Source organism: Panthera tigris, chromosome B2 (assembly GCF_018350195.1).
Source record: "Panthera tigris isolate Pti1 chromosome B2, P.tigris_Pti1_mat1.1, whole genome shotgun sequence".
NCBI classification, from domain to species: Eukaryota; Metazoa; Chordata; class Mammalia; order Carnivora; family Felidae; genus Panthera; species Panthera tigris.
In genome coordinates, this window is record NC_056664.1 from 114,759,220 (window position 1) to 114,783,493 (window position 24,274).

Sequence of the window (24,274 nt, forward strand, 5' to 3'; positions counted from 1 at the left end):
TGTTTATTTGCAAGTTTGCCCACAATCAGCCAGTGAAAACCAACACTAAACCACATTTTGATTCTGCCTTGGCATAATAATTAATAATAAACTGAGCTGCCTGTTATGGGGAATACTTAAAATGCACCTATGGATGTCACAATTAGACAAACTAATCGGTCTTTAAAAAGCATACACTGCACAAGCTTAATTATTTGCAAATATAAAACGCTGTATACTTTAAAACTGGTTCTTTGTAAAAGCATTAACAGTTTGAGTAATCTGGACAGTTCATGCAATAAGATACTAATGTATATAATATGTTCTGCACCCCCCAAAAAGTATAATTTGTTAAATGTGATTGAATAAAATATACTTGAGTTTCTAATTCAAGAAAAGCATACCCATGACTCCCAACACCATCAATGAAAGGGGAAGGACACCCAAATCTATGTATCGTGCTCTCTACCTTCTCTACTCATCTCTAGACCCATGAATGTAACTGCCTACCCAATATCTCATTGTGAAAACTAAACATAGTGACTTTTCTTCTAAAACTCTCCCGAAGGTTTAACATTTTCAAGTTAAGACCTGTTACTATACTTTATTTTCCAAGCCAGAATTCACTTCCAGTGTATCACAAAATGTGACTGATTGCAACATCTCAAATCTCTTTCAACTGTGCCTCCTCATTGGAAATCTTATCTCCACTGCTTCAGTTTAGGCACTGATCAATTTTTCCTTACACTGATGTAACAGCCTTTTAATCTCCCTGAAATCTCCTTTCAGTCCTTTTCCTAAACCACCACTAGAGAAATATTTCTAAAAAAAACCCGAATCATCCTAAACAGGTTAATAAAAAAAAAAAAATTAAAATTAAGTGTTCTTTTAAAAATCACTCCCTACAACAAAATATTTTAATGTATTAGTTTAAAAAATTAAAATGGATTGATGGACAAATAAAAAAATAGGTGGATTGATATGTGGTATAGTAAATATAGCAAAAGGTAAATTATAGTGGTAGATATATGGGTACTCACCACATAATTCCTGCAGATTTTATGCAAATTATAATTTTTAAAATATCACAGAAGAGCTATTTTCAGTGAAATGGCTTGTAACGTAGTAATGGTTAATATTTATTGTGATCTTCTTGTGTGCTAGATAAGCATTTTCCATGCATTATTTCTAGTGGTGTGCAAAACTATTTAACATTTTTGGCATGTTTTTGGCTCTCCAAAATTAGAGAAGGTGATGAGGGGAAAAAAAACAAAACCAAAACACCTGATTTGTTGCATTTGCAAATATGCTGTAATACTCTGACTACAGTTTTAAGCTTCCCAAGACCAAATTGGAGGAAATAAACATTAGTGCATCATCGTATTTATCTCCAACATACAGATAAAATAGACATAAATAGCTAGAAAAACATAGATAATGGTGCAATATGTAAAAATAATTAGGAAGCTTTGAGTATACACTATTTTCACTCAAAATATAATTGGTATAATTTGAAGTTTATGTAATTTAATTTTCAATAATCATTTTAACAACTGTCTGGTAAAATTCCTAAAAATGTAACAATCAATCCTCTGCCTTAGCACATCACTGATTATCTCACAAATATCAAATTGGGCAAGTTCAATTATTGGTCATGATTTTACGGATGACAGTATGAAACATTAGAGAGATTTAAGTTACTTGCCCAGTAGTAATTATTAGAGCCAGCTTTCAATCTACATTTTCCTGACTCACAAACTTTAACTCATAACTGCTAATTCTCATAATCTGCTGCCTGATGAAATTCTACTTATACTTCAAGGATCTCTTGTGCTCCCAGAGAGCCTAAAAGCACATCTATTATACTACTTATCGGTCTAATTATGTACCTACATTCTCATCTTCTAACCTCTCCAGGCAGCATCACACAGAAATTCACTCAGGCAGTCTGGATTTGTAGCCATGAGTTTGTACTAGTGCCTGATGCCTAGTAAGTTCTCAATCTGAAATATTATGACCATGATTCCTTAGACTTTGAAAGGTTACATAGTGAAGTCTTTGTCTTAGACTATCCAACACTTAAGGCAGTGCCTGGGATATAGGAGATAATCATATAAAAGCAAACAAGTGCAATGTGAATGATAGTCTTGGTTTTCTCATCAAACAGCTTTTTGAACTTGATGAAATCACTTCACTACTGTATGCAAGCATACAGAATGGTATTAAACGGGACATTGGACTTGATTAAGTCTAAAGTACTTTCTTAATACTTTCTTCTTTATTATTTTTTTTTGAAAGAGAGAGAGAGAGAGAGAGAGAGAGAGAGAGAGAAAGAGAGAGAGAGAGAGAGGCTGAGAGAGAGGGAGAGAATCTCAAGCAGCCTCCATGATCAGCATGGAGCCTGATGCAAGGCTCAATCCCATTAACTGTGAGATCATGACCTGAGCCGAAATCAACAATGAGCCTCTTAACCGACTTAACCACCCAGACACCTCCTATAAAATTCTTTCTCACTCTAAAATTTCATGGCTGCCTGTGCGCCTCTGCAGCTGCCAGTGAAGTGCATTGATACAATACTTGCAGAGTAATTGGAAAGTATGGGTCAAAACTTTTTCAGCCATGTAGAAGAAAGCTATGTATAAAAATTCTTATTGCAGCATTTACAATAGCCAATTGTTGAAGTCAAAATTTTCAGGAATAAGAGTGGTTAAATATATTCTAGTACGTAGATCCAATAGGATATTAAGCAATCATTAAAGATAGAATGTCCTACAGAATGACAAGCAATGAGTTAACTGATGACAAGTAAAATAAGCAGAATGTAAAACTATATATCTTCGACTTACAACTTAAAGAAAAAACTCAGGCATAGAGAAAAATAATACGGCACTAACAAAAATGACAATAGTTGTATAAACATTGTAGTATTATAAGTGTTTTTTGAAAAAAATTCTATTTGCAAAATTTCGTGTAATGCTTTGTTATGTATAATTTATAAAAACAATTTGGGCGTATGAATTCTAATGAAGTCTTTACAAAATCTGGGACTTCCAGCAAGGGACCTCCAAAAACATAAGCTTAGGGATAGTTAGTGCACCCCTGACACATTTTTTCCCTCTAAGTAGGGTGGAGCTGGTTGTTTTGAAGAAAGCAGACACATTCATCACACACACACACACACACACACACACACACACACACACACGCACGCTGCAGAATTCAGCAGAGAAGAAAATGGGGAATCTGGAACAATGATTCTGCTTTTCAGTATTCCTCAGAAATGTAATTTTTAACGTAGTGTCCAAATTGCTAAAATTGATCGCAAAATTTTAAAAGAAAACCTAAATTAGTTCAGGTAAGCTGGAAAATCAAATGCTAATTTGATTCAATGAGCCGACCTTTTCCAAAAGTAACCGGTTCACTGACAGAACTTAGCCTTTATTAAAAATGAGTTTTTCCCTCGGTGGAGAGTAAGCCAGTAGTGAAGAGAGGACAGAAGTTAAAGGATTATCTGATCCAGCTGGAAGGAGGATTCTGAGAAATCCTTTGCTCACAGTTTTTTCCAGCAACAAGGAGAACTCTGTATTGATGGATTTAATGTGAGGTGGAAACATAGGGGGAAAACAAAGGACCCCACTGAAGTGAACCTGAATAGAAAGAGTCGGTTTCCACATCCTGTCATTTGTTAGAAGGAGATCTACATGTTCAGCAAATTACCTGGTAATTTTGCTTCTAAAAACAAGACAAATGGGAAAGGTTGTCTTCTCTTCACTACCTTATGTCTAGCTCTCCCATAGTGCCTGGTAGGGGTTCAAAGCTCATTCACTAAATCATCAAGAAAAACAAAACCACTGGCCCAACCCATCAGAGAGTCTATGTTAATAATCTGATTTAGATAGATTGCCTTGGTTTAAAAAGGACAAAGCTTCATACTCTACAGCACTATTGTGCTTCATGATGGCATACCTGGCGAGAGAATAGCTACTGTCTTCTTCATTTTGCAGTTCTTAAATTACAGAGCAAGCTCCGATATACTTGTCCAAATTCACAAAAATGCATCAATATACCAGCTTCTTTTTTCAGTTACATTAGCCTTTTCCCCAAAGCATTGTGCTTTAAAATGCCATCATATAGGGGCGCCTGGGTGGTTCAGTCGGTTAAGCTCAGGTCTTAATCTCAGGGTATTGACCACAGGGTCGTGAGTTCAAGACCCACGTTGGGCTCCATGGTGGGCATGGATCCTACTTAAAATAATAATAAAAAATAAAATATAAAATACCAATATATAAAGGTGGCAAGATGAATGACAGCTTAAGGTAATATTGTTTAGTATTGGGGAAATTGAAACTTAAACATTTTCTTAAATTTCCTATATTCTTATAATTTACTGAATGGGAAAAAGGAGTTAAATTTAATAAAGTACCTAATTAAAACTTTTCAAAGACTACTGCCATTTATATTTCAATACCAGATACCTATTCCTTTATTCACCTGTAAGCTCTATCATAGAGAAGAAAAACTTCTAGAAAATCTGTATATTATGATTTCCAATAGATGTTACCCTGAGTCTTGAGCAAGTATTTCAGATGCTCTTGACTTAAAGAAATACCTAATAATTGGTAAAAAATTAATTACTGTTAAAAGGGGAAACTACTATATATATTGTTTTGATAATAAAATATACATTAATATATGATGTATGCAAATTTTGAGGGTTGGATATAACATGACAGAATACAGTACCTACTTAGAAGTAAAGTAACAGGTAAAAATAAACGTTTTTATGAATGATTATTATTCTTTATTGTGAAGGACTATGTAGTGGTGGGAAATAGTAACAAAGCCAAGGAATGACAGATGAGTCATTTAAACTCAAACTTTACCCATATGATTTGGCTAAGACAATTAAAAGGGACATCACTCAATGATTTCTAGGCCATATCATATGGAGTGACAGCTGAATTTGCACAGATCTTGCTTAGGGTGACATGAAAGGCATGAATTTTGACCCTTTGAAGTTCGTTTTTTACTGGGTTCCCAAAGTATAATGTAACTTACAACACTTGAGATTAGAATTCACTCATTATCTCTTTCCTTTGAATATGCTTTTTCCCCTCTGCTGTTTATATACAGGCTGCTGGAGAGGAAAGAGCATGGAGGAGCATCACTACAGCAATTATTTGCTATAATAAGGCCACATCTGGTAGGAAGACCGTGAAGACCAGGAAATGAGATCCTAAGATGATGACCCCATCTTCAGATTTAGTTAAGAGTCAAGTTAAATGATGAAAATAACGAGGTACATCTTTATAAAGTCACTTTTTTATACAAGAAATTGTACAGAGTGACCAACACTCTCCAAAAACACTAATTATAACTAGGGTGAGTCTGGATAAGTGAGTTCCAAAATAATCACGAAGCCCATACTACTCCCCAACCCTGCCCTAGGAAATGTGACTGCATTTTTTTTTTTTTGGGCCAGAGCCTGATTTAAGAGTTTTCTTCCTTATTCCAAAGCAAAGAAAATAAATGATTATTCAAATAAGGAAGTAAACAGGAAGTGATAAATGAAGGTGGAGGGAGATTCTCTGTGTAAAAATGAAGAATATCAAGGACAAGTCAATGCACCAGTCGAACCATCCAAGAGAGATCTGAGGCTCCACAGGCTGAGTTCTGGTACTCATCTTCATAATTAACAGATCCCTTAGTGTTTATCTGGATCCATAGTTTTTTTTTTAATTCTACCTAGGTCATATTCCTCTCCAGACCCTCTTGTGTTATTATCATTTAAGACATTATTAATATATCATTTTATTTTTATTTCTACTTCCTGATATCAAATAAAAGACCTGGGGCTGGAGAGGAAATCCAGGACACTTAATGGGATTGACGCTGTTATTTAAATCATTTCCACCTGTCAGCTTTATTGTACTATGCAAAATTCAATAAAAACAAATGAAGCCAATAAAAAGAGTACTTAATGATACAGTTAACAGACTCAGCATGTGGTAAAGTACTATGGATAAATAAAAAGTGTCATTTTCACTGGTTACCAAATGCTTTCTAGCAACAAAGCAAGTCAAAAGAAGGCAATTTTAAACTGAAAGCAATGCAACTCTATTTGGTTAATTATACAGCTACGAATGACGTGCCCTATAAGGACATGTACGTATGGTTAACTGTACATCCAGTGCCTGAGGTAAAAAATAAGAGAGGTAGTAAAAAAGATGATTTCATAGTTGTTCAAGTTCTATGACCCTTATGTTGGGAGTTCCTAGCATTATAGACCATTGGAAGAGTTAACAGAAGTTGATTACATTATAAATCTCTCTTTCTCTCCCTCCTTCTCTCTTGGAAATTTGTAGTATATATGCTTCATAGAAATTTATAATCACATTTCTATAATCCATGGGTCCCAGATAATTCAAAAGAACCAAACAAATTACTTTGATGATTTAATCAGGGTGTGACTTCTATTTCCCATTTAATACTTCCATCTGTGCATATAGTTTCCCTATGTGTTGGTAGAGGGGAAAGAGAAGACCAATCAGCCATATGATGGCTATTGGCTGCATCTTGTTTTATGTCATTCCACAGTTACAGAATTAGGGATAAGTACGGTTACAGGTTCATTCATCACAAGTATTAATCTGGCTCAGTTTAGAAAAGGTAAGTTGATATTGTTTTCAAACATATTGCTTGGAAAAAAAAATATTTTTTGGTCAGAAGTTATCCCTCTCGACCCTGGATTTCCAAAGTACTTTATATTTCTATTATATCACTTACTACATTCTTGTCATTACTATGGGTCTAATACTAGATTTTCAGTTCCGTAGGAGTAGGAATCCTGTCTTATTAATGTTGTATCTTCTGCAGTCTTAAGTGTGGCAATGTATACAAATTTGACCCTAATGAGATTTATGAAATAAATCAATACTCCATCAAATACACTGTAGCTCTTGAACTTTTTTGTAATCTTTTATAATTTTGTCCTCTAAAATAATGTGTTATGCCATGGAATTTGCACGCATTTTAATAACATTGCACAACCCACTTATTTGAAAAAGAAAAGTGAATCTAATAATGAAGTTACATCACCTATAAAATGTCATTAAAATCCCTTTAATAAAAGGAACTTCCTTGATTATCAAGAATGACAATATTATCCACAAATTTATAGATTTCCTCTTTCTGATCTAAGATGAGAGAGACATGATGTACAGAAAATTATAGCCAAGGTTATTTTTTTTTATTATTATAAGCATGTTTTCGTGGTCTCTCTGCCTCCAGTCTTTCCTTAGCTCTAACTTATTTTCCACAGAAATGGAATAATCCTTCTGAAACCAAATCTAAGAATGCCAGTCTTCTTCTTAAAAACAACAGGATAGCAGTCTGGATCATCTCAGACCTGGCCACATGCCACCGGCAGCCTGGGTTCTAGCACAGTCCAGAGTTAGCCAATGCTCTATCTTATTTTCAGAACCCAAGAAACATCAACAATGTTTACAACTTGGTTAAACATAGGTTTCCTCTGTCTTTAATTCTATTTTTTTTACATTTTTTTCTGCCTTAAAAATGCAAAGCCAATTATTAAGATCCAGTTTTAAAGCCTTCTTTTCCTGGCAACAGCTTCTCTTAAGCACTCCTTTGGAAAAAAAAAAAGTTTCTGAATTCCTATCACTTTGCATTTTACTCTTTGTTTGTAGGTCTGTTCCTCGAGACTACTAGGGACTTAAGTGCAAGACACTGCTTGTAAAGACCTAGTACTTAACCCAGTGCTGTTAACAAAGAAAGAAGCCAATAAACGTTTGTCTGAATAAATACATGTCTTTCCAACTGAAATATCCTCTACAAAATCTGAAAAGGAAATCAAGTTGTTATGCACTGAAAAGAAAGAAATCTAAAAAAAAAGTATTTTAGGCAAGAAATAACAAGTGTTGGTGAAGATGTGGAGAAAAGGGAGCACTTGTATGCCCTTGAAGGGAATGTAAATTGATGCAGTCACTGCAGGAAACCGTATGAAAGTTCATCAAAATGTTAAACATCGAACTATCATACGATCCAGCAATTCCACTTCTGGGTATTTATCCAAAGAAAAGAAAAACCACTAGTTCAAAACTATGCAGGAACCCTTATGTTCACACAACATTATTTACAGTAGCCAGGATATGGAAACAACCCGTGTCCACTGATGGATGAATGGATAAAGAAATCGTGGTGTACACACACACACACACACACACACACACACACACACACACACACATACAGATACCACTCAGCCATAAAAAGAATGAAATTTTGCCATTCACAACAAGGACAGAACTTGAGGGCATTATGCTAAGTGAAATATGTCAAACAGGCAAAAACAAATACCATATGATTTCACTTATATGTGGAATCTAAAAAGTAAGTCAAATGAACAAAACAAAACAAAGCAAAACTCTTAAATATAGAGAACAGACTGATGGTTGCCAGAGGGGAGGTAGATAGTAGGGTGGGTATGGGTGAAGGAGACCAAGAGGTACAAACTTATATAGGTATGATGTAAATAAATCATGAGGATGTAATGTTTACCTTCGTGACTATAGTACATAATATTGTACTACATATTTGAAAGTTGCTTAAGAGAGTAGATCTTGAAAGTTCTCATCATAAGAAAAAAAATTGTAACTGTACATTGATGTGTGGTAACTAGACTTCCTGTGGTTACCATTTTACAATATATAGAAATGTCTTTATATTGTACTACTGAAATTAATACAATGTTATAATATATCAATTATACTTCAATTTTTTAAAAAAAATTACTCCTGGATTTTTCAGAAAATTGAAAAATTGCTCTCTAATCCTTTCCTTTGGCTTTTTATCTTTAGTGTTTTTACCTCAATATTAATACCATTGCCTTTTAAAATTCTTGCTCAAAAACAAAGCTGCATAAATATATTTTAGAAATTAATGCACTTTTAAAAAATTTAAAACAAGCCTTCAAATTGAATCAAATAGTATCCTTACACTGTCAAACCACACCAATTCTTACAGAGTTGTTTATTTTGTTTTAACCTCAAGGCTGAGTTTCAATGATAACTAGTCTTTGTGATTGATAACTATCTTAGACCACAGTAAAAATCAATATATGGTTCCATTTTGCTGATGAAGGTATAGCCAAAAGGCCAAAATTTAATTCCTCACCTTGTGGTTTCTGGTATATGCCTGAGCATTATTTCATTTTGTATTGTTTTGTCTCCCATTTTGGATATATGAGAGAAAAAATGCATTTTTAGTAAATGTTATATTTAAAATAACACACTCTCTTTGTCAAAGCTTCATAGATCTACACGTTTCACTAAAAATTGTCAAGAGCATTGAACTAGAATGTAAGAATAAAGAGTAGTTTTCCCAACTGCGTAAATTTATTACACTCTGGACACTCTGAACTCTTGACCTTCCCTATAAGGGAGATACTGCTAAAATGTCAGTTAATCATAAAACAGTGCTACAATGGGTTACCCAGAAGCAGAAGGCAATTTAAAAGAGCAATTTTAACATGCACTTGCCAAGGCATGCGATGAAGACAATTTCTGATGATGGTGTATTTTATTTCCATTTAATAAGAGAAAAAGAAACTGTATTTTCTTAGCTTCTCTACCAGATGGTATACCCAGAGGAAATTGACACACAGAAAAAACAAGCATACTTTCTTTGATTGTTCAATGGAGTTTTGAATTACTTCCCATTTAAAGCAAGTTCACATTTATACCTTTTTTTTAAAAATTCATAAAATGCCTGAAGAAGCATTATGTGAACAACAACATGGGTCAGGATGTAAGCTAACAGTGAAATAACCATACCCCTCAGGTGCACAGAGAAGCATGAGACAGGCGTGGGTGGCTATAGTCACCAGAGGCTGTAATTATCACCTCTCCTAACATGAGAGACCCTGAAGCAGGTAACTGCACTTACCAAATGATTTAAATGCACTTTAGGAAGAAAACAAAAAACAGCTTTGGCAACTAGGCAGGACATATTCAGAAAAGGAAAAATTAAAACATTGTTTTACACTTCTTTAACTGCTTAAAACATTTAAAACGCAGCATAAATTTCAGTGTTAAGCACACTCATCAAGTGTGCTTTCAATAAAAGTGAAGTTGCAAACATTAAGCCATGCTTCTCAGGGAGTAAGTTAGCCATGCATATACTATTTTTAAAAATCTACATCCCTTTCAGATTTTGCCTGTTAGACTTTCATGCCATCATCCTCTGAAAGGGGAAAGAAATCACCCATACTAAGAGAAAGGGAAAGGAATTCAGGCTTTTCAAGCACCAGAAAATGTGTTTTGAGTCTGAGGTGCCCAGCTGTCTGACACTGGACCAGTCATTGTTTTGTTTTCTTTTTCCTGAGTCTTAGATTCACCAGCTAAAAACTTGGGAAAATAATGTATCTAACTCACAAGTCTGAAAATAAAGTATCATGATACAGTCACTCTGTATGCTGATTATAAAGCAATAATAACCAATATTTAACTATGAAAATCTAAATTTGCATTTTAAAATATAAAATTTACTCATTAATACACACAAATAAAACCACCCAATTAACTTGTAAAATTATTTATTGACAGATTTCTGCCAAGAAAATAAAATTGACTACTGCCAGAAATAAAATTTCAATGGCTTAAATATATTAAAATGGTATATTTAACATAGTAAATAGTAACCAATTTACTCTTTGGGTACTTAGTGGTCAAAAATTGTTCCTCTATGATACACCAAAACAAACTAAGAATTTCTAAGAGGCAGAAAATAATCATCATTCCTTTGTTATTTGTAAGAATTTCATATGAAATTTATATCAGACACAAATACAGAGTGGAGAAGTTTTTATACTTATTTTTAAGGCTTCCTGGTTGCCAATATGCAAGGTGTATTAAAATAGCTATATCATAGTAATTAGCATTGATTCAACCATACGATATTAACGCTACAACTACAGTGTGGCACTCTCCCAGTCTTTACTAAAATGGGAAGTAGAATCAGTATTCAGAGCTTACACAAATTAACAGAATGAAATGGGAACGTTTCCAAAGGTTATTTTTGCAGTTTCCAAGGAATTATATCCCCAGATTATGGAAAAGTGTAGGCTTCTGAAATCATTACTAAATACCAGCTAATATCACAGTTAGCATAAGCTGTGTTCTATTTTGTGTTACAGGATACCAGGCTGAGGCCAGTGGAGGTGCTGGTTAAGGCTCAGAGATGTTAAACTTGGAGAAAGGACTTTGGATCTTGAAGAAGAGATGTAGACAGACATCATACATTCAATCAATACTGACCCCATATTTAGATACACAACATTTATCAATTATATCCAACTTCTGCTTTTCAGGCATTGTTTAAAAATTAACACAGTACATATTTGCCTCCTTTTCTAATAAAAGAGCAAGATTAGTAGACATTCCTGATAAAACAGTCACCACAGTTTCTCTCAAATCCAAATGTACTTGAAAACTAAGTGCTTTTTTTTAACCATAAAAATCTGCACCAAACACATCTTCTGAGGACATTAATAAATGAATAAATACATGTGACAAGGACTCAAAACATGTGAAAGATAGTTTTAAAAACAAATAAACTTTCTACAGTTGGAAGAAAAACTGCAAGTGTCAGTGAGTCTGACACCATTTTATGCCAGAGAGCCCACAAATTAAATGTTTTTCAAATAAAGAATTTGGAAAAAAGAGCAATATAATTCCAAAATGTCAAGGCATTTATAAATTGGAAAGCAGCTATGAGTGTAAGTTATTTTTACTCTATCCCCTCCCACACAGATAAGGTATTCTCCAAATAAAATACCTCAAAGCACTTTATAGTCATATTTTTACTTATAGTAGTCAATATTCACTCTCAACATAAGCATTCAATAAGGATAAATCAAACACATTAACATGCTGTTTTCATCTACTTAATATAGCATAATTAGCTTTAAAACACAATCTCATATACTTGCAGTCTCCATTGGCTCACACATCAATGACTGATTTCAAATAATTCCTAGTTAAACAAAAATCATGTTATATTAGCAATATATTGTATGGTACTGCTAAATTTTAATGGTCTACTTTGATGAAAACTTTTAAAAATTAAAACAGATGAGATATTTAAAAGAAAGAAGGTTGAGCACATAAGTCAGAAAGAAGTTATGAACAGTAGCCAAATTATGGAAAGATCCCAAATGTCTATCGACCTACGAATGGATAAAAAAGATACGAGATATATAGATAGAGATAGAGAGATATTGATATATAGATTAGATATAGATATAGATAGATATCTATCCATTATGTATATATAATGGAATATTACTCAGCCATAAAAAAGAATGAAATCTTGCCATCTATAACAACGTGGATGGAGCTACAGAGTATTATGCTAAGCGAAATAGGTCAATCAGAGAAAGACAAATACCATAGGATTTCATTCATATGTGGAATTTAGGAAACAAAACAAGTGAACATGGTTGGGGGGGGTGGTGGGGAAGAGAGGCAAACCAAGAAACAGACTTAACTCTAGACAACAAACTGATGGTTACTAGAGGGGAGGTAAATGCAGGGATGGGCTAAAAGGGTGATGGGGATTAAGGAGAGCACTTGTCGTGATGAATCACCAACTTCCACACTTGAAACTAATATTACGCTGTATGCTAATTAGCTGAAATTGAAATAAAAACTTGGGGGAGCAAAAAGTCAAAAATAAGACCACTAGAACAGTAAATTGCCATTCATTATTTTAATTTGTATGTACCTTATAAAGATTAAATGTAGAAAGAAAGGTAATTTTACTAGAAAACATATGGAAGCAATATCCTTAGTAAAATGAACTCCATTGTCCATCTTTTTATGTTAGCATGGGCTATTTCATTTTGGAAGACAGAGTGAGCTACTTCCTTAGTGTCCGCAATGTCTCCTCTTCAAATTATTTCTCTAACTACTTGAGGTTGTAGTGTCCGCTTGCCTCTGCCTCAGAAAGGCCACCTACTATAATGAGAATAATTTGCCACATGCCTACAATGAAAAGACTGAGCTGTACAGAAAATCTAAAAAGCAAATTGTGTGATTCAGGCTGAGCCATAGAGACTTAACCGATGTCTTCTAGGTCAAGTGGTTTTTCAACCACAGAATCGATGTACAATACCAAACCGCAAATGAGTAAACTCTGTTGTCTAAATCTCAGACTAAGAATTGAGCAGTTAAACACCCTGTTAGTGAGCATCTTTCAATATTAATATATAAAAATGTATATGTAAACATTAATATATAAAAATTGAGCTGGATTTTAAAATATTTAAAGATGGCAGTGTATCAGGTGATTTCATGGGTTTGGCTTTTGATTTTTAGGTCACTTCTCTTGGTGAGTTGCCCCAAAATATTCTAAAATTAAAAATACTATAATGCCAAACAGATGTTCAAGAAAACAAAAGACATTTATAGGCATTTACATTTTCATAGATCTCTACAGTATTAGTTTTCAATTTTCAAAACCTAAATCATTAAATGTTCAAGATGCATAGATCCATGTGCTAACTCTGCAGGTGTTTCAACATGATGTTTGATGGATAAAAAATGTCTCTTTCAACTGAACTAAAAATTAAAGTACTTGCAATAATAAACAGTACACTAAAAACGCACTCTAATAACTTAGACAAACTTTTCAGTGGCTTTTAATAAACAGCTAACAATTTCTCCCATCATAACAACATGGTACAATTAGAATGTATATTTATATATTACTTTTTACTTCACTTTTCATTTTTGTGTTTTGTCCATATGCTATTATTTCCACCACTTTGTTTCAGACATGGGGAGGGCAATTACAAGCCTCTGTATATTCTACAACTGTGTGTCACGCTGAATAGAAGAATTGATCTCACCGAGACCTGGTTCAAAGTAACTTTTTAATCTATATTATCAGAAATGTCCTCTGCAATGACCATAGCAAAATTATCAAGGGAGACAATTTCTACATAGCCAAGAGGTATTCAGCATTTATTTGAATTGCAAAATCTGTCTCTCAGTAGTAACAGTGCCTACACCTGTATCTATCAGAAATGTCGGACTGAATACAAGCAAGCTGAGCAAAATTGCCACATAAAAAAGATTATGAATTCACAATAATACTGAATAATAGTAGAGAAACACGTGGCTCTAAATCAGTCCAATTATGATATGAAGCTACACTTTACCAAATTCATTGAACTTTTAGAACAGTGTGACTACATCATGCAGCAAATAATTAGAATGTTTAATATTGTACATATAGTATATGTCTAATGCTAGATTCCTTCACTGGGCAGGCTGGCCTGCTATTTAGTCTTACCTGCACATTTGGTTCTCGTGATTAGAGGAGGTCCTGGGAGCCCCGTTCCACCTTCACCAGGTCTTGTAAGCAGAACACGGATCTCATATTCAGTATCTGGATCCAAATGCCATAATTTGTAAGTTGGAGCATTGACAGCATGCGTCTCTGTCCAGGATCCTGACGTCATTCGGTACTCCACTTCTTTCAGGATAATGGGACCATCCCCAATGATGGAGTTGGCATTCAGCTGAATCAGCAAGTATGTAGGCCCAACACCGAGCAGCTGGGGTGGAGCAATGGGTCTTGGTGGTTCTAGGAGAGATGAATGTGCAATCTAATTAGCTAAAAATCCAAAAGAATGCACTACATGGGTATGTTAATGTCTTTCAAAGCTCAATGAATAATTTACTTAGGAGTACATAACAAATACTTACGGAAAACCAGAACATGAGTGATTTGGAAACTGTACTTTTAAAGAGCAAATACTTTCACAGATGGGATATGACCCTTTTTACCACAAATTTTTTTTTATTAAAAACATGTCTCCCCAGGAGATAAACTTGTACAGGCACAGTAACCAAGGGAAATAAAAGGAAAATATTTAAAGATGGATAGCTCTGATTAGCTACTGAGCACAGTTGATCTTTGACATTCTTGAGGTCCTAAGACCTCTACAAATCTCCAAATTAATGAAAACTGCTCTAACTCCTTATTTCATTCATGAAATATGGCAAAGTAGTGTTTTTGGTTTTGCTTTGCTTTTCAACCAAAGCCGAGTTCCTGCAGATGAGATAAAGAGGAAGGAACAGCAAAGCTGAAAGTAGAAGCTGATGCCAAGTGCTGACTTGTTTCTACACACCCACCACAGAAGGTAAGAAATTGAAATTTACACCGAGGCCAAATCACAAGTCACTACATATCGCTAGCCTTTGGGAGTAGCATGTGATAAAGCAATGCATCATGCATTAAACTCAAATGTCAAAGGTACACTACAATTTAATTTTTTGGACAGCTAAGATATTTGCTTCAAAGAAACTTTGGGAAACATTACTGAAATGTTTGAACTTATAGAAATGATCAAAGATGAATTTGGGCTCCCCCCCGTTCCTTTAACAATCATGTAGCTGATATTTGATACTGGACTTTATGAAGGACTCCACAGCTCTAACTTTGTCCATGTGGTCTCTCCACAGGGACTCCTATGTCATGAAGATGTTCTAATTAGTACATTGTGATCAGGTGGGACTTCTTTGAATCTCTTGAATACCACTTCTCAGGGAAGCCAAAAGACTTTAAAGGAAAGTGTTAATCTTAGCCAAGTGGTAACAACTGCCCAAATATTGTTTTAAAAGTGCATGTGTGTGTGTTTTAAGAGTTAAAGTAAATTATATGAAGGAAAACTTTTTTTTTAATTTTATTTTTAAGTAATCTCTAAACCCAATGTGGGGCCAAGACTCACAACCTGAAGCCAGCCAGGTGCCCTGAAGGAAAACGCTTAACTGCCACCACACAATGGTTCGTCTTCTCCCTCAGAAAGGGTGGACTGGAGAAGATGTAGATAGTAGGGACTTAAAAAGACAATTTCAAAGTAGATTTTCTATTATAATGGCAACACATACTCGGAATAATACATAATGCAAAACAAAACAAAACCAAACCTCAGTTTTTACCTTCTGATGTAGGTTTAAATGAAGCAAGGGTTTTCAGCTGTAGCCCAAGATCTGCTTTTAAGCCCTAACAGTATAAAAGTATAGTTTTCACTTTATGAACCCCTGAGTCACAAACACCGCTAACATAAGGAATAGGACTAGCTGGCCTAGATCTCTATGCAAACTAAAGTCATTGTCAGTAATTTTCTTCCAAAATTCATATGACAAATGTTTACTGAATGACTAGTAATTATTAGGCTGTTCTATACACTGCTTTTTCAGATAATATGGCAAGGGAGGCACAATAACAATAAGTCAATGAATTCATTATTTTAAAATGAGAGTGATGTAGAAAACAAACAGATACATAGTGTAATAATGTTGTGTGGTAAGAGAGGGCAGCTACACTTGCGGTGAGCATAGCAGAAGACATAGTATAGGCTTCTTGAATCACTACATCGTGCACCTGAAACTAAGGTCCTATTGTGTGTCAGCTATACTCAGATAAAATTTAAAAGCAAAAAATAATAATAATAATAATAACATGGGGTGGAGATGTCTACAGAGTAACACCAACTTCCTTTTTTTCTATCCCATATCACTTGAAGCATATGAAGTTAGTCCCATCAGTACCATGGCTCTTTATGGCAATAGCTTTCAAACTAGTAGAAACGCATGAGCCGTGTTTCACTATGCTCATGTTTCAAGTGAAAATAAAACTAAATTAAATAAGATAATGTATGTGGCACATAAACTTCACATGTAGAATTATTTCTATTTCTAGGAGAAAGTAGTTCTTAACACCATCTGTTCTTCATGGTTTAAAAATTGCTCCCACAATATAGAGTCAAAATTGGGTAGAGGGCGAACTCTTCCAATTTTCACAACTGACTTCCCTTGAGAAGTCACTCATAAAATAAAAAGTTTAAATAAAACCAAAATAGTTCAGGATTTTCATTTATCTGCTAAAGAAAGAGCTAGACATTTCATATCATAAACTTTTACCAACTAAATGACTTTTACATTTTGAGTTTACAAAAGTCTTAGTAGACAGAGAGAAAGATAAAGTTGACATATTTTCTAAACCTTAAGCTGAAATGAAACTGAATAGAGAAATGAGCATAATAGAAGAAATGCAAATATCTTCTCAGACTATCTAAATGTTGCACACATTTTAAGAAGCAGTCTGTATTTTTGCGAATAAACTGAGTTGCCTCACATGTGCAAGGTTTATTTTCACTCCAGATGGCTCGTATACTGACTAATTTAAGTTAAGTAGTAAATGCAGCTAAATTCACAGCTTACTGGGGGTCTAACCCAAACCCTCAATGCTTCACTCACATCACAGCTGAAAAACAACCTGAAGAGGTCTCATATTAACATGATGGAGCGATTTGTCAAATGAATTATGAATAACAAACCTTGGTTAATCTCTCAATTTATAAGTATTCTGAAACCTGAACTAATAAGTGTATACTGAATGATAAATCTCACCCTGCAAAACCCTGCACATCACTGCTGTGGAAAATAAGAAGCAAACAAAGGAGGAGAGCAGAAGGGAGAGAAGAAGAGAGAAAAAGCTAAAACATGTTATTAGAAACAAGTGAAAAAATAAAGCATGATATTTCTTCTATCATTTCTATCTTTAAGCAAATGACATGTAAAAGGAAATGAAATTTCAGGGCACCTGGGTGGCTCAGTCAGTTGCACATCTGACTCTTGACTTCAGCTCATGTCATGATCTCACGGTTTGTGAGTTCAAGTCCCGCAACAGGCTCCACACTGACAGTGCAGAGCCTGCTTGGGATTTTCTCTCTCTCTGTCCCCACTCCCCCCACTTACTCTCACTCTCTCTCTGTCTCAAATAAATAAATAAACTTAAAAAAAGAAGTTACTTAAAAAATTAAAATAATAATAATAAAGAAAATGAAATTTGACATCTGGACATTCTAGTTTCGGAAAATGTACACATGAATAGCTGGGTCAGTGTGAATATGTTATTTAACTTCTTGACATTACAATATCTTCATTGGTAAACTAGGGATTATTATTATAAGGGTTTTTAAAGACTTTACGTTTCTAAACCTGTCAACAAGCCCCATATTTGCTGCTATTTTTCTTCGTTTTGCCAGAGAGCATATAAATTTAAAACCAAAAATTAATATTCATAACTAGTGTTTTGTGTACATGAAGAAATGAGTTTGATATAATCAGGTGCTTAGCCTGAAGAAGGGTAATAAATCACTCCGATCAGTTTTACATTTCACTTGCTATGGTCAAGCAAACAAAAGGTTCAGTCCAGTCATCAAAGCAGTTGCTCAGTTTGGGAACTGTGACAATGCTCAGAGAGGCTTAGAAGCATATACATTGATTAACAGCACGACTAGAACTGAAATCTAGCATTAATGAGGCTAATATACCACTACATATTAAATTTTTTATGTTGGAAGTAAAAAGTAGCCTCATATTAGCATATGTATTTTGTTGTTAGGCCCTTGAGAACAGGAAGGCTTATTTATAAAATCTCTATTCATTTCAATAAATTATGCATGAATTTTAATCAGCTAGCAAATGAACAAGTAATTGTTCTGCAGAAATATTAATATTCTTCATAACTTAATACACTATCAGACCCAGAGGTGTGGTGCGAATAAATCCCAATTGTACACTAGGTATCAACTGAAGCATGCAATCCCCAAAATACAGGATAAACTTTGCCAATGTAACAATTAACTTCCAATTAATGACTTACATTCATTATTCTAGATCTAAACCTATTATACAATCGTAATTGTACATTCAAATTGCTTTATTTATTTCAGATAATTTCAAAAACTGTCTCAAAATCAAGATAAATCATTATGAAACAATATCCTCATCCAATTATTCCTATTACAATGCTATTTTACAAACACATGTGTCACTTACTAACATTCGGTTAAATAATAAAATGCAGAATGAGAAATAGAAGCCACAAAGCCAGAAAAAAAGTCAGCGAAGTAAACATCAAGGCAAATGACACTTCGATAGTCATCCATCCAAATAAGCAAATCAAATTATCTCTCAATCCTAACATCTTCCAAACTGTTTTATTTATTGCCAAAGAAGCCTTGACTAAAAAGTATCTCAAGATTAGTCCTGTCACTTAAAAGCAGGCAATGGCACTACACTTGTCCTCTATGGCTGCTCTAACAAATTACCACTACCTTCATGGCTTAAAACAACAGAAATGTATTCTCTCATGGTTCTGGAGTCCAGATTCTCAAAATCAGTATACCTGGGTTGAAGTCAAGGTGGCACCAGGCCATACTTCCTCCAAGTGACTAGGAAAGAATCGGTTCCTTTCCTTTTCCAACATCTGCTGGCTGTTGGTATTCATTCCTTGGCTTGTGGCCACATCATTCCAATCTCTCACCTGTTACAGTGCCTTCTCCTCTTCTCCCTGTTGTCAAATCTTCCTCTACCTCCTACTTAAATTAAGGACACTTGTGACTGCATTTAGGATCCACAATGATAATCCAAGATCTCCCTACATCAAGACCCCTAACTTAGTCATATCCTCAAAGGCCATTTTCCAGATAAGGAAATAGTCATGGGTTCCAAGGATTAGGACCTGCTATCTTTAGGAGCATTTTTCACCCTACCACAGATGTGTACTACAATCTCATCCTTCTTCCTGGGAAATATCTTAGCTCTACCTTTTCTCCATTTGTTAAGAAGCCTGTGAGCAGAAAATACTTCTAGGAAAGTTTTATAGTTAGGTTCAGAGCAGTGGAAAATATAAATAACAAATAATTTATCTATAGTGCCTTTTTTTGCTATTTATATTTTTAAGGAAATAAAAAATAAAGATGAACATTATTACTTCAAGTGGCTATAGGAGTCGATGTTCCCTTACCACATCTAAATTCCTGTAAAAATCAATATTCAACTGTTAGCCTGGGAGATATTTTATTTACTATCATTTATTTTCTTAAGTGAATGGATCACTTCAAAATCAATGTTATTCTATTTCTTTATCATTCCCCTCTTCAAAATTCTGATCCAGTTCCAGTTAAAAAAGAAAATTCACTAGTTCATGCTTCATGTTGTTTAATTTTTCTTCCTCATCACCTATCAAATGCTGAAGTAAAGGGGGACAGACAGTAGAGACTGTGAACAGGAAGTGTGAGAGCAGGAAGAATGATATCAATGCAACAAATAATTCAAGCATTTATTTATCAGCTACCCTATAATAATTTCAAATGAGTTTAAATTATGCCCCCCCGAAAGATAACAATATAATTTAATGGTACTTGAGGGCTTCAAGAAATCTGAAAGAGTAGCACTGATGAATAAGATGCCTTTCTTCCCATAAGAAATGAAAAGCAAGGTATAGATAATTAAAAGCATTTTCTTTGGACATTCAATATCACACAGATAACATAATTTGGTTAATTTTTCCTTAGATGTTGACATGAAGTACACATTTGAAAATTTTCAGGTTTATGTAACAAGGTTTCTCCTGCATTCACATTTTATGAACTGTCATGCAGATATATTTATGAAAAGAGCGATAGTTCTTCTATAATTTTCACTCTGTGACTTCTTTGACACTTCAGATTTTCAGTCGTAATAAATTCCTTAGGCAGCCAAATACCTCTCCATTCACTCTTCCGGCTACTATCTCAAATTTTTTGCTCCTATCAATGACGTAATTAGCAAATTCTATAAATTATCCCTCAGATAAATTGCTATTTCAATTATGTTTACAATTTGTGCATTAATGGATTTTTAAGCAAAATAACTTTAAAATTTAATATATTGAAATCCTTTTTTTAAAAAATTCAACAATCAAATTGAGAGACACTTTTTTCAAATCCTATCATTCAGGTGGCTCCGAAACGTGACCTGGTCAAATAAAGTTAATACTAAAACATCACAAAGTTGGGATATTGTTAAGCCTGAGGCTCCTATGCCAGCACCTAGACCAAGCGTCAGTCAAAAGGAGCTAGTGCCATCCCTTCTCATCTCCATGAAAATTAGACGAGTGTTAGCATGTAGTTATGGTAGACTACCGAAAGCGTGTACCATGGCCACTGCCCACACTTACGAAAAACTTCTGAGAACCATGAAATAAATACACACGATTTCTGTTAAGTATGTAGAAATACTTTAAATAAAGTGAGAAACTTTTCAACTGAATAGCAAAGCTCTGCTTTAGTGATATATGTTTGTTTATACTATGTATTTTTTGTCACTAATAATTCTGTAGAGCTAAACAAGAGTTTCTTCCTCTCCTCCCAGTGCCTCTTCCCTATGGGTAGTTGTTCAAATGACTTAAGAGTGCTAATGGCTTTGAGTGGGCTGAAAGTGACTTAAAACCAAGAAATGCACAGGGTAGCCTCACAAAATGAAGAACTCTCCAGTCCAAAACACCAATAGCCTCTTCTGGAGAAACACTACAACAATGTTAAAAATCACTTCACTTCAGCACTCCATGGCTTACACTTAACTAAAATTACACCGCTTACATTTCCATTTCTCAAAAGAGCAGTGGAGCAGAATTTTGAAGAAGAGGTTGCAAACGCTGAATAGGTGATCATGGATTCACACAGGCTTGACCACGGTTAATGACGCATAGTTAAACGGCATTTGAGTATACGGCTTGCTTATAGGCAAGTGAACTGATCATGTTTTTGGAAAATAATCTACCAATATAATATCAAGAAATAAAAACGTGTTTAAAGAGTAAAGTAATTTCACTTCTGGTAATTTAGTGTAAGGGGATAATTTAAATCTTTGTTTAGAAGAGCAAAAAAGGAAACAATCAAAATATTCAACAAGAGGAAAACAGAGACACAATTTATGGTCGATCAGTTCAACAGAATTTCAGACAAACATCAAGAACTCAAGGTGTTAAGATTATATAACAAATGTCAGGGGGCACTTTAAGTCTATTAGAGCTTTCATTTTAAAAAGTAAAAAGTGTGCTCCTAGGGGAGAAAAAAATGAAAACCACCAGCCATCACCACCAGAAGGACGTACATCAAAAAGCTACTAGCAGTGACTGGGGAACTCTGAGACCACGAGTGGTTTTACTTTTTCTTTTATCTCTGTTTTCCAGTAAAATGTGTAATGTGCTCATAAAACTTCCCCATCATTACATTCTCAGTATCTATCAATGTCTAAGTTCAGTAATTATAGAATGAGTGGCTGGTTCAATAACACCTTGAAAAACAAAGTTGCCTATGCCACTGTAAGAAAAATTCCTATCTATTCCATACAACAAAATGTAGACGACAACTTCAGCATGAGAGCCATCATTTGGAGATGGCAACAGTAAAACTTTGTTATTTGTTTATTAAGTTGTGTAATTTGTTTTCAGGAGATGAAATTAAGTCCTCAAAATGTAAGATTTACCACCTTGAGCTTTAAACCACATAGGTAGTGGATTGCTCTGACATTGATACACAGCACCTACAAAATGTTACTATTTAATTAAAGGAGTTAGTTGACTGGAACAAAAGAACATTTTCTAAGCAATTGCTTAGTAACCAAATGGCATGAAATGATTTATCCAGCTTGTAAAAAAAAAAAAGTAAAAAGACACAGACACAAACATATAATTCTCAGTCTTTTTTTTTTTTTTTTTTTTTTTTTTTTTTTTTAAGTAGGCTCCATTGCTCAGCATGGAGCCCTACACAGGGCTTAAACTCATGACCCTAAGATCAAGTCCTGATATATTTAGAAATGTTATCAAAATATACAATTGCACTAATATCAGAATACACCGACAACCTGAGTTTCTTGAACAAAATTTAATCTAGGGTAGGAAAAATTCTAATACTAAATACGCCACTCATCATATTAAACAGCAATTTTGTCTTTCAATCCCTGTGTGATACGTATTCATTTTTTTTAGCTGCAAGATCTGTAGAATTACAGTATTTAATCTCACTGACATGGCTCTTTCCTGCTACCTAAAGTGCTGAAATACGAAGAATCATTTCAGCAACGAAGCTACAAATTTTGCATACTGAATTTTATCTCCTATGCATTACCATGGCATTTTATTCATCTTGATTTGAAAACATTGCTGCAATAACTTTATTACCTGCTTGAAATAAAAAGGCACAGAAGCAGCACACTATTTTAGATCTGCCAGCAGAAAGTAAAAATAAGGTAAAGCTCATATTTAGGGGATATGAAAAGGTGAAGGGATTTTGAAAAGTGTGGTTTATTTGCTTTTTAGCCCACATAATCTAACTGCGAGATACCTATGAATTTTTATCTAATTTTGTCCCAAAACTAGATTCTGCCTCATTAATATCTATGCAATCAATTGGTTCAGAATGATGAATTATTGCCATAATTGAACAAATTTACACAAGCTTCCTTCAGTACCACAATCCATATGGCAGGAAACCACATATGTTATGATAAAAATTATGGATCCCTTTGATTGAGTCAGAAGCTAATATAGAAGATTTCTCTTATGGCCATTTAATCCCTCATTTCAGCTTTGTCAGAGCTAAAACTGTTCATGCATTTAGACAGAAGAACATCCAGTTGACTCTAAGAATAACAATCAGGTAAGTAGTAAAACTGGAAAAGCCCTCAACTCTCTTTGGTTCCCTCCAGTCTAGGGTCGTAAATAGGTAATCATATTACCATCCCATCAGTCACCTTTACAAGGCAGAATAATGCACATACATACATACACACATACATACACACATACATACATACATACATACATACATACATATTTTTAGGAGAAAGGAGGAGAAACTACATTTGTAAATGACAATAACATGGTAAATATGCCTATGTTATACAGATGATTATCCCATTCTAGGTGATAGGCCAAAGGATTTGGAGTAATGCCATTTATATTCATTTTATATTAATATGTATTAAGATACAATGGCTGACTCCAGTAAACCAAGAGTTAGCAATTAAAAGAAAAAAAACCCACTTCATAATTACTATAATGAGATTATGATACTTCTCTTTATCAACACACACACATATATACACGTATACATGTATATGTACGTGTATTTGTAATCTGTGCGACATAATCAAGAAAAAAAGTATTATTTAAAAATATCCTGACTCTTCCACAGCTGGGATATAAAAAACATTGAAAAATCTCCTGAGTCTAAATTCCAGATTTTAAGGTATTTTAACACTATGCAACTAGAAAAATCTTCCAACATTTAATTGTAACCAAACACAATCTGAGTTTGCCAACTTGATCCCTGGGTCTAAATATTCTGTTGCATTGATTCATTATAACACATAAT

The 24,274-nt window shown here is 34.3% G+C and overlaps 1 protein-coding gene across 3 annotated transcripts in view; it reads right to left on the reverse strand.

The window, feature by feature from the left end:
- The window catches only part of PTPRK (protein tyrosine phosphatase receptor type K), a 558,792-nt gene that overhangs the window by 212,189 nt on the left and 322,329 nt on the right, over nt 1–24,274 (reverse strand). For all 3 annotated transcript variants that reach the window (XM_042987142.1, XM_042987141.1, XM_042987143.1), the window contains exon 7: nt 14,353–14,646. In XM_042987142.1, the coding sequence (XP_042843076.1) occupies nt 14,353–14,646 (294 nt within the window). The remainder of the gene's footprint in view (nt 1–14,352; nt 14,647–24,274) is intronic.